At 44.9% G+C, this 12422-nt stretch overlaps 1 protein-coding gene across 8 annotated transcripts in view; it reads left to right on the top strand.

The window, feature by feature from the left end:
- TP53BP1 (tumor protein p53 binding protein 1) overlaps nt 1–12422 on the top strand; it is a 176121-nt gene that overhangs the window by 84641 nt on the left and 79058 nt on the right. For all 8 annotated transcript variants that reach the window (XM_029574967.1, XM_029574966.1, XM_029574969.1 and 5 more), the window contains one exon: nt 10824–10943. In XM_029574967.1, coding sequence (XP_029430827.1) covers nt 10824–10943 — 120 coding nt within the window. The remainder of the gene's footprint in view (nt 1–10823; nt 10944–12422) is intronic.

The raw sequence follows: 12422 nt of genomic DNA, 5'->3' as shown, positions 1-12422 counted from the left end.
CCTCACGCCAGGTCCAATAGCGGCCCCATACCATTTTATAATCATGAGTCTTGACCTTCAAAGCCAAAGTGATTGAAGGGGACCAACTTCAAGGAACACTTTTAGTGCCATTTGTCAACTGGTAGCTGCCTTTTCTCCCTGGGCTTGTGATTGCTGCCTAATTGGCTTTGGACAGGGGATCAGAACCTGGATGCTCTGTGCTTGAGCACAGAATGTTGTGGCCTGAACCATAGGACCATCCTGGTTAGAAGGTATTCATTGCCCATTCTATTCAATCTGTAACATTGCCCCAGAAAATTACAATGCTATGGCACTACTGACTGAGGCAATCTCCATCTTGTTAATGATACGAATGTATATGTTTTTGGTTCTCTGCCTCCCTGTAGTTCACTTTCCTCTTGTTCCTTTCCCTCCACCATATATTTAATTTAATTATTTTTAAATCACCTTTTTAGATCAATTGACCCAGCCCAAAGGGGTGTACATAAACAATAAGGCATTAATATGCTACAAACAAACATTCCTTATTATGCTACACCATTCAGACGTGTAGATTATATATCACCTTGCCAGCAGATGGAGATAGAGACATCAACTTTTTTCCAGTGACATAGGATTTAGGCTCCCAGAGTAGGGTAAGCTTCCTTTCAAGGGGAAGCATTTTAAAGTCAGAACACTCATTTTTTGGGTTGGTCATGACTTTCCTGCGGAAGGAGTGGATTTTAGTTCATCCCTATCTGGATGACTGGTTTTTATGAGCCCAGGCCATCCAGGGAGGATGAGCTGGCCTCAGAGTAGTACGTTTGTTTATTTATTTATTAAATTCATATCCCACTGATTTCACAAATCTCAGTGGGTAACAGAAAATACATACATAAAATACAATCAAACAGTAATAAACAACTAAACATAGCATACAATACAGTAAATCAAAACCAAAATGAAACATAAAGTGGCTGCGTAATCAAACTTAGAAGGTCTTAGACTGCAGTCAATATCGTTCAGCAAACAGATGAGTTTTAAGTTGATTCCTAAAGTGAAGCAGATCATTTTCATCTCTATGATCCTTGGACAGTTCATTCCTTAGGATTGGACAAGCAATACTAAACAGGCAAGAGTAAGTCTTTGATTATGTGTGTCAAGCCCTTTATTCATAATTTGGAAGAACGTCAATTATGCAAAGATCAAGCTTGTTCCTTCCCAGACTCTGGATTATCTATGGGCTCATTTAGATATAGAAGTGGGTTGAGTTTTCTTGACATAGGAGACAGTGATCAAGCTGGTGAATAAGGTGAATGCCTCCCGGTTATCAAACCCTGCAGAATGTGTAATTACCTTCAGCTCTTGTGGTCCATGGCAGCCACCTTGAAGCTGGTTCCATAAGCAAGAGCTCATATCTAACCTCTTTGGAGATTTTTGCTGTCCAAGTGATCCCCTTGGTTGCAGCACTATGACAACAGTCTTCTCTGCAGCCTGCAGTAAAAAAAAAGACTGGTGTGGTGGTCCAGTACCTTACAGTTTGTTAAGTCATGCCACTGGAGGACCCATAGTGGATAGTGGTCATATCTAATGTGAGTATTGTGGGCTGGGGGGGGTCCACTATAGCAACCAGGTGGCACAAGGTCTGTAGTCCGAAGAAGTGACTTGGTTGATGAACATGTTGGAGATCAGAGTGATCAGACTAGCTCTGATTTACTCATTTCCATTGTTGAAAGGGTCAGTGGAATGAGTGCTCTTGGACAGTGCCATGACAAAGGTTTATGTGAACAAGTAGGGAGACACTTGGAGTATGGCTATAGCTCTGGAAGCTAACTTGCTGTCTGCTTGGTCAGAACAAAATCTTCTACAGCTCTCAGCAGCTTACATTGTAGGGGTAGAAAATGTTTGGGCAGCCTTCCTCAGCAAAAACATGTTGGATCCTAGAGAGTGGGAGTTTCGCCAGAAGGCTTTTTATTTGATAAGTCAATTGCTGGGGGGCTCCTCAAATGGATGTTATGGCAATGTACATGAATGCTAAGGTCAGCAAGATTTACAGTTGCAGAAAGGAGAGGGATCCCGCGGGATTGATGCCCTCATCCAACCTTGGCTAGAGGGCTAGCTTCTTTGTGTGTTCCCATTGGCCCCTTGTGTACAGAATGTTCAAAAGTTAGAGGATCACAGGCCTCTGGTGATTCTGGTCACCTTGGATTGGTCAAGAAGGCCTTGGAATGAAAATCTAGTAAGACTAGGATCAGGAGTTCCCCTATACCTTCCTGCTGATGTAGGCATGCTTTGGCAGGGACCAGTAACAATGGAGGATATGTCTCCATTCTATCATATGGCTTGACCCTTGAGAGGTCTTGATTGCTGTAAACTACTGTGATAATTATTGAACGATGGTAATTCACATTTATCAAGTTCTAGCAGTGGTGATTTTGACCCTTTTGAAATCCTTCAAAAATTTGATTTTTCCTAGTGTATGTGCAGGTATGGTAGTTGTTTGAGAGCTGTTATCATGCTCTCTGTTTCACCATGGTGGGCGGAAATAGTGACACTTGTGCCTTTTCTTCAGAAGGTTTTGGATAAGGATCTAGCTCTTAATTTTCTCAAGGTTCAGATTGCGGCTATTTCTTGCTTTAGAGGTCAGGTTCAGGAAACCTAAGTGGCATTGCACCTGGATGTAGTTGTTTTTTGCAGGGCAGCAAGAGAATTCATTAACTGTTTAGAGCAATGGTTCCCTAGTGGGATCTTGATTTGGTCTTTATGGTTCTGCTATGGCTGCCTTTTGAGCTGCTTAGATGTGCCTCTTTGAAAGATCTTTCCTTGAGGACAATTTTCCTAGTGGCCATTGGCATATTTTGGAACTTTAAGCCCTTTCATGCAGGGATTCATCTCTGGGATTTTCTGAAGGAGCTTTCTCTCTTTTTATCAGAGTTGGTGTCTGAGTTTCATGTGAACAAGACTATTTCTTTTCTTTTTTTCATAATTTGGAAGAATGACTCCTTTAAGAAGTCAGACTTTGTTCTGTTTGCAGTCCCCACAAGAGAGATGCAATGCTTGTTGGATCAAGGAGACAGTCTTGTCTGCTTACTTGCTCAAAGCCTTGGGGCCTTCAGGTGCATTCTATGTGAGCACCGACCTCTTCGTGGGAGGAAGCATTGACATTTGCTCAAAAAGATGTTTTCAAGGTGACAACTTGGTCATCTTTGCATTCGTTCATCAAGCATTACAGAGTGGGCGTTCAGACTAAGATACAGTGTTTGGGGCTAGTGTTTTGAAGGCAGCCCTGTCTTCGTCCCATTTGCATTAGGAAGTGCTTTGGTATCTGGACTGGTGTTGCAGGTTAAGGAAAGTGAAACTTTGTCTTGCCTGATAATTTAAGTTCCTTGAATCCTGCCACACCAGTCCAGGACCCACCCAGCATATCAGGGGGCTGCAAACCACATTGGTGTCTGCGATGAATCTTTGGATGGAGCTGAGGAGTCATTCTAAGTGGATTTGATTCCTATTTGGAAAGTCCAAGGCCTACCTTCTCCATTTTATTTGTGATGGTCCTTTTTCTATACTGTCTCAGAGGCCGAGGCAATAAGACGAATTCTGAAAACGGTGTTTGTATTAAGCCCCTGTTTTCCTAACGTGTGCCCAGCCACATCCCTGTGAGCCCCGATGCAATATGTAAATGAGAGGCAGTGTACAAAAGGGCATACTACAGGAAAATGTGTGTGTCTGGCACTCAGAAGAGGTTATTGCAACAGTGCTCAATACGAGCATCCATTTTGATCACGCTTGCTTTGGTTATTTTGCTGAGATGCCAATTTTGCATGCTGCAGTTTATTATATAAGGTGTCCATTGCATGGTCAAAAAGAAAATATGCACTTCTTTTTGAGCCGATCAATATATATTTTTTTTTTTCGGTACCGCAAGCAGTAAATTCAAGAGCTGGGATAATACTGAGGAGGACACATTTATTGCAACACAAGATGACCATATTTTGTCCAATAAATGCTATTTATTGTTTATTACTATCACAAATGTTATTTAACTGTTTAAAAACGATGGTGGTAATAGTAATAATCATGTTACTGTTTCTCCTCTCTTTACTGCTTCTAGTGTTCTCTGTACCAAACAAAAGGAAATGCTTGACTTCCTGCACTTTTTAAGTTATATGTAAACCGATGTGATATGCAAATTGAACACCGGTATATAAAAACAAACAAATAAATAAAGTTCCTCGAGAGCCCTTGACTGCAAGATGACTTTACTCCATCTCCGGGGCTGGAGTTAAATTCCCCGCATTAAAAAGTGTGAGTTGGGTGCCCAGCACTTTCCTGCATTGGGTGGTAATGGCTAGTGTCCTCATTTACATGCGCTGGTTGCTATCAGGTTCGTGTTTGCTAGGGCATGCTAGTCTACTGCATTGGGTGCTAGTCTTGTGCGCCCAAAACATGCGTCCAACCACACACAAACCCATGCACTAGGCTTGGGAGCATTTTATTGCATTGACCCCTTAGTGAGGGAGTTGGTATTGAAGATTCTTGGAAAAAAAAATGTTAGGAGTGAGTTTCCTTTTTTTTTTCCCTCATTGGTTTTTCATTAGCATCCTGGTATCTCACTGCACTGCACGGTTACTAATACCAATGAGTATGTCACTGGAAAAAAGTTGTGTCCTTTCTGGCAGGGGGGTATTTTCCCTTGTGCATCTGAACTGGTGCAGCAAGATTCAAGGAAATGAAATTCAGGTAAGACCAAATTTCACCATATAAAACCACTTTAAATTATAACCCCAAGTGTTACCTAAGAGATTTTTGAAGTGGGGGAGAAAAAAAAGAGGATAGAAATCTGTATTTCTCACAGGACAAGCAGGATGGTAGTCCTCACAAATGGGTGACATCGAGGATGGAGCCCTGTACGGAAAACTTTTCTGTCAAAGTTTCAACAAGCTTTGACTGACACTGGCACACTGGGTGCACTGAGCATGCCCAGCCTGCAATTATCCCTGTGAGCCACAGGTGTCTCCCTCAGTCTTCTTTTTTCCGCTCTGCAGTCAGCATAGCGGTTGGAGCTCTGTGAGGATTTTTTTAACTAATTACCTCATGGAAACACTTAACTTTTCACTTCAAAAAACACTTTTCCCTGCACAGGTCTCCCTCCGCGTACGTTTTTACGACGCTCGGTGAGTACTAATTCTTATTTTTTCGGTCGGTTCCTGTCACTATCTTAAGGCTGTTAACTGACTGAAGCCTTCCCTTCCCCCATTTTTCAGTTAACTTTAAACAGCTTGCGAGTGTCTCTGTGACACTCTGCTTGCTTATGCTAGTGGGGTAGGGATTTTTTCCTTAACTTTAGGACCTCTGTAGCTTCAAGTCCTTCGTTCCCTGGTACCCTCACGCAGTCGATACCTATCACTACACCGGTACCCTCCTAAACCGCCCTGGGCTTTTATATGTCATCAGCGCCCCTCCCCCCACGGTGCCCTGATGCCTTTATCCATGTTTTTTGCTTTTCAGTGCTACCAGGCTTTTTTCCTCCTACGCACTGTTTTTTTCCCTTGGGCTTCCTCGGTGCCGTCCCTACCCGGATGCATGCCATTGACGCACACGCTGTTAGTCACTGCCATGCATACTCGGGTCGCCGCCACCGTTGCCCGAGACACTTTTTAACGATCCCAGGGTCACTTCATCGATGCCACCCCCTTTTTGGGGATGCCATCGATGCCCCATCCTCCCCACCGATGTCCGGCCCTTTTCCGTGGGCATCGGTGCCACATCGATTTCGTCGGTGGGCATCGATGCCGGATGGTCCCCATCAGTGGACATCAGTGCCGGATGGTCCCCATCGATGGACATCGGTGCCGGATGGCTTGTCCATCGATGGACATCAGTGCCGGATGATTTGTCCGTCGATGGCATCGGTGCCGGATGGCTTGTCCGTCGGTGGCATCGGTGCCAGGTCCTTTTGCATCGATGGACACCGATGCCCAGGTGTTTCATCCATGGGCATCTATGTTAGAATGCATCCATCGAGGGCAGTCGATGCCAGGCTGCTCCCATCGGTGAAATTCGATGCCCAGGTGGGTCCCATCGGTGGGTATCCATGCCGGCTCGATTCCGTGGATGGGCGTTGATGCCAATGCCAGCCTTATGGCTGGCATCGATGCCCATGCCGATTCCAGGACTGGCGTTGATGCCGGGATGGAATTCATCGACTGGGAGATCCATGCCATCGATTCCATACGTGTCCATATCGATGCCACCGACACACGTGTCTGGGGCACCGATGCCATGTACACTTGGAAATCTGAGTCTGTCCAAATCGATACCGTCAACGTCTGTGGCCCTATAGTTGATGCCCGTGGCCATGCCACAAACGGCATAAATGCCCGCCTCCATGCATCGATGCCCTCGACACCTCCGTTTTCCTTCGGTGTCCTTGACGCCCTATTGATTCGACTTCGACTCAGTCGATGCCGGTATCTTTTTCAATAACGGCAATGTTTTTCGATTATTCGATTCCACATCGTTTCAAAGATACCTATGCCAGTGCTGTCAGTGCCCGTCACTGTCATCATTCTCCTGGCCAGTCATTGACGATTTTTCATACCCATTTTGATGATATCCTCGAAGCCCCTTAGGTTGCCTTCAATATCGTCAATACCGACATAGCACCGCCACATAATACCCTCGCCTCCTCACATTGCTCCACGCTTTGGGTTCTTTTTTAAGCCCCGTATTAGCTTAAGACACTCCATTGTGTCAGGAGCAGAGCAGGCGTGCTGACAGTTCGTCATCGATCGCCTTCCAGGACGACGAGGGCTTCCATCTCGGCGCTGGGGAAAGACCGGGCCGAGCACCGTGGCACCCATCATCGCCGACATCGTGATCGTCCGCCGCTGACGCCATCCAGCACATCGGTGCCATCCTTCTCCAGGCTGGACAACGCTCGGGCAGAGCGACATCACCACTGCCATCAGCACTGTTCCTACAGTTTTGGCAGTCCTTGGTGATCCAGAACTTCCGGATCCAGGTCCGACGGCTTCTGCATTGGCGTCACGACACATCGAGCCGCTGTGACGAGGGAAGGGAACATGAGTTCCGTTAGGGCTCCTCTGTTCCTGGCGTGCCCCACCGTCAAGTGGTGTGGGACTATGGCCATCTGTTACACTTAGCAGTCTAAACGCCACTCACGCCTGGCCTGTCTCCTCTGTACCTGTGCCACCATACCGGGTTTCAGAGCGAGATGGACGTTTACGTCCCCGGCCTTACCCTCGAGGACTCCGGAGACCGTCGGAGTCAACAATCTTCACCGGCTCGTCTTGCGGCGATCCACGTCGGATGGTAAGTACCCCGCTTCGGCGGCATTCCCATAGAGTTGTGTTCTCCCATTCGGACCGTGGTTCGAAAAGTTCTGGGTCATGTGCCTTTTAGAACTGTATTAGTGTCACATATCGCTATGTTAGCTATGTTAGCCACAATATCAGGAGAACCCCTCTATCTTCTTGGGATTGCAGCAGGGCTTCTTCTCTTGTCAGTAACAAGTCCCTGTGCCGACCAATGCTCTGACTCTTGGTTCCCTCCCAACCAAGGTCCAGCTGCATTGGCTGATCTGCTAAACATGAGATTCAGCAACCATTGCCCCATGTACAAGTCCACCTTGAGGCCTGGCCACAGGTCTCAGTGTCTCCTTGTACAGCATACAGAAATGCGGGTACCACTTACCGCTCACACACCTGCAGGAGCCTACATGATATCCTCCATTGGGACACCTCCTGGTCTCCCATCTGGTCAGATATCAGAGCGGCCATCCCACCTTGTACCAAAGTCCCGGTACACTCCCCCAGGCGCTACGAAGTGCAGAGGGGAGAAGGGAGGGGGGTTGGGGAGTTTTAATTGCACTATTCTTTCTTTTAACAGAAAATAGTTACTCTCTGCACATCCTGGACCTAAGAAAATCCAACTTTCTTTAGACGTCACAGGTACAATGGTATCTTTGGTTACCATCACTCCATACTGCAGTAAGTACATTATTTTAATGTTTCTATGTGCTTTATGGTGAGTCAACATTACAACCCCAAGCTCTGCCGCTGGCACCAGCTTCGGTAAGTGAACTGTCTCTTGCATCACTGTTGGTGAATGCTGTTTTCTCTGCGGAGTGTAACATCATTCACTTTCCTTGCATAGACTACTGCTAACCACTTTCAGTACATGCAAGGAGCTCTCACTTTTTTCAGGACTCACTATACATTTACTAACTGGGATTACTGTCACTGCCATAAATCCCTTCTGTAACACTTCTGGACACCACAGTCTTAAGACCCTCTTGTCCAGCATGCGCACAGACATTCTGATACATTGTTATATGTCCCTGCGCATATTTTCCATAACCTCAGCCTTTCAACTTTTCATGGTTGGGCTATGGGGTTTCTTCCCACTATGCATTTTTCTCATAATTCAAAACTGCTATGGGTTATATTCAGTGACATTCTATACTCAATGGACCTAAGTGGTTTCATTGCTTTCGTCCCTGATTCTTATCCCAGTTCGAACTAGGACCTAGTCTCCTTCGACTCATGCTCGCAATTCCTTAGGGTTATAAAGTTTCTCCTGAAAGCTTTCAACCCATTATGCATCTATTGTACTCCAGCATAGTTTCTCATAAACTTCCTGGACGTTGCACCCATGAGTTATGCCCTTATGCCTTCCAATACTGCTTTTGCAACAATTCTTTGTGCATACAGACAGACAGCATAGGGACAATGTGCTTTCCAACTCATAAGCACGCATTACCTCTTAGCTGCTCTGCTAGACAGCTGCGCAGCTCTACCCTTGGCCCTTGTTCACTTCATGCGTCCTTGGGCCACATATCTAAGAGATTTAATGAACGCTCTATCAGACCTTCTCCACGTAGGTTCTATCCTCTCGAATGGTCTCAATTACATGTGTACAGGGCAAATCTTTTAACGCTGAGTTTAACTAAACTTTCCTTGGCGTCTGCATCATTCCATACGATGCACAGGTTCTGCTCCCTGCACATGTTTCCTATGCGTTCCCTTAGATGCCTTTTCTTCCATCAAAGGCCTCTTCAATATATCTCTTCTGCTGCCTCTCGTAGCCAGCATTCTTCTAATGTTGAACTGGGATGGGGTTCAGTATTCTTTTCCCCACTCCCTGACTGAGATCAGTATGCTTCCCATACTTCTCAATCCATCATATCAGTAACCTTTTATTCCCTCACCAGTCAGTCCCAAATCATAGACTTACTGATGTTCTTAGGTTCTGGTAGCATCACATAACCTTCTAAACATAAATCTTGCCGTTTAATATGGCAGGCTTTACCTCCTGATGCTAAAAAAAAAAAAAAAAAAAAAAAGAGGTATTACCCCTTTTACTTTTCCACCATTTTTTCTTACTCCCTCGGATTCTGTTCTCCAGACATCCTCCACATAGATACACCTTTCTCTTAGGAGGTGTATCGTTTTGGGAGTTGGGTTCCCGTTTTCGGTAATCCTCTCTGAGTCGGCTTACCATGGATTATCCACTGATCAAGCCGCCTCTATTTCTCTAATCACGGAATGAACATATATATTCTCCTTATAAGTCTCATACATTCTACGTTTGAGCCTTTCCATTCCTCTCTTCCACAGTTTGGCAAGGGAACTTCTTTCCCTCTTAATGTCATTCCTGCCAGCAGGGTCCGTGAGTTATGCACTCTTTCCATACTCACCTGACTCCGTTCCTCTGCCACTGAGTAGTTCTACGCATTCAACTTTCTATCCTTTTCAGGTAGATGTTGTATCTCCTTTCCTCAGGAAATACTCTATTAATTTTTCCTAACCTCTCTCTCTCGCCCTAGGGAGAGACTGGGTTTTCCACATTCCTGGACAGTAATGCTGCGCTTACATTCTATCTACATTGCACTGCATTCCATGTGAATTCCACTTGACTCTTTCCTTCATGCAAGGGTCAAGCTGCTACTTCCAGTGGCCACACAGACCTAATCCTTCTGATTAAGTGGTCTATATTTCCTTTCCTACCAACAAGCAGACATTTCACTACAACACTGTGGGTATCCACATACTGTTGTGTCCGTCTTAGCCTTAACAGCTTCCCTTTGGTTACTGCTGCTTGTATTTTTTTATCAGGTTGCAGCCTGGAGTCCTCTCCATACCTTCGCAGCCTATTATTGCTTACATTTGACTAGCCGGCATGCTCCATGTTTGGCCAGTCCGCCTACTCTTACTTTTTTCAATTCACTACCCAACATCCTTCCACGAACCCATTATGGTGTTGCGGATGCCCTCCGTTCCCATTTCCACCTCAGTCGTTACGCCTTTGCGCATCTGCGGTGTATCTGGTGCATTCCCGGGCATCCTCAGCTCGGTACTCACCCATTTGTGAGGACTACCATCCTGCTTGTCCTGTGAGAAAGCAAATGTTGCTTACCTGATGTAACAGGTGTTCTCACAGGACAGCAGGATGTTAGTCCTCACGAAACCCGCCCGCCACCCTGCGGAGTTGGGTCTGTATACTTTTATTTTAGTTTCGCTTGCGCTTTTTAGCTATAAGACGAGACTGAGGGAGACACCTGTGGCTCACAGGGATAATTGCAGGCTGGGCATGCTCAGTGCACCCAGTGTGCCAGTGTCAGTCAAAGCTTGTTGAAACTTTGACAGAAAAGTTTTCCGTACAGGGCTCCATCCTCGATGTCACCCATTTGTGAGGACTAACATCCTGCTGTCCTGTGAGAACACCTGTTACATCAGGTAAGCAACATTTGCTTTATGTTCTCTGCCTTAGTACCTTGTATCTCCTGGAATAGAAGTAATAGTGTGCTTATCCCTCTGCAGAAATGCCATTTCATTTTACTTTGCCTAAAGAAGGGGACATCATTCAGCCTCTGGCTGGTGTCACCCCACCTCTTATTGGCCAGTTGAAGTTGGGGCCCAGAAGACACAGTACTCCTATCGGTGAGTTTCTTGACCGATCTCCTTTGTATTATTTTGCTCTCTTTTTAAAGTAATGTTAGTACAAGTTGCATGGTGTAAATAATACTCTGTGCATGTCTGCCTATGAGTCTCATTTACTTTAGGGGGGATCTAGAGGGATAACAATACACACACAAGGTTAGTTGTTAGTTTACACATTTAGCCCATTTGCCATAGTCACTTTTCACTGTTCTGTCTTCACCTCTGGTACTTGGGTGTGCCACTTTGCCATTTGACAGTGGCACAAGAGGGAAATGAGAAGTATGCCTAAACAGACAACCAACATGGAGAAGGAAAATACCCAGACGCCTCTGCTATTCTTTAGCCTGCCTGGGCTGAATGAACTCTGAGTGACTTTCTGAGCATGACTTGCAGAATGTCCCTGACAGGTAGACAAGCTGGCACCAGAAAGGTGAGGCTAGTCATTGGGTCACAAGGAAGAAACCAACGGCGGGAGCTTCAGGCACTATTCTGTTGAAATCTCACTGGACAAGATAATTAGCAGAACAAAGGATTATCTGGAGAGTGAGGGCAAATGGGCTACATCTGGGAAGACTGGTCAGGGCAGTTCAGAGATAGGTTGTCATGTCAACAGCATGATGTGACTCTGTAAATGATTCTTTGGGCAGTCACGTAAGTCTAGAAGCTTCGACAATATTGTATGTTTAACTATAAAAGAAGGGTCACTTCCTGTATCCAACGAGATGCTGGTCAGTTTGTAATACTACGTAAGGGCACCCAGTATCCAGCATCTCCCAAGAACACTTATAATGCCTAATAAAAATACTTTATACCTTTTACTGAGTCTAAGTGTTCTTGTGTCCCTGGCCCTAAACACAGAGTATTATTTACAATGGCTAACAATATATTAATGACTAGTTTTTGTGAGTTTATGTGCCCTTCATCAGGTCAGCGAGAAATGAACAGAGGATGTTGATGTGTAATCTAGTCAAACTATTGAGTTAAAAAATGATCCTGCGGTAGCAGGTGCTTGCCTCAAAGATTAAGCCATGCACTTGTAAGAATACACAGTGAATCTCGGACTGGCTGATTAAATCAGTTATGTTTCCTTTGATCGCTCACCTTTGTTGGGACAGAAATACAACATTAACTCTAATGTGGAAAGATGTTATGGGCATAGTACATTAATGCTAAATAGTTACATGAAGGCTTCAATGTGGAAAGATGATATGGGTGTTACACATTAGTAATGAATAATTGTGTGAAGATCCAAGTTAAATATGAAAAAAAAAAAGGGCAGGTGTGTTTTATGCTAGTAATGATGATACTTTTTTTTCTCCTGTTACAGTAGAATTATTTTGTGTTGAACTGGCTTTTTCACCTGTTTCAATTTGAAAGCAACACGTACTAAAATATTTCAATTTTTTTTAAACGAGAGGTGTTCTTTTGTATTTAGTTTGCAAATCATATAAGACAGTTGGTGACATCTCATCTTTTTGG

The sequence above is a fragment of the Rhinatrema bivittatum genome, chromosome 13 (genome assembly GCF_901001135.1).
Source record: "Rhinatrema bivittatum chromosome 13, aRhiBiv1.1, whole genome shotgun sequence".
NCBI classification, from domain to species: domain Eukaryota; kingdom Metazoa; phylum Chordata; class Amphibia; order Gymnophiona; family Rhinatrematidae; genus Rhinatrema; species Rhinatrema bivittatum.
The sequence above is the reverse complement of the archived record's forward strand: the minus strand, read 5'-3'. Positions and strand labels throughout refer to the sequence as shown.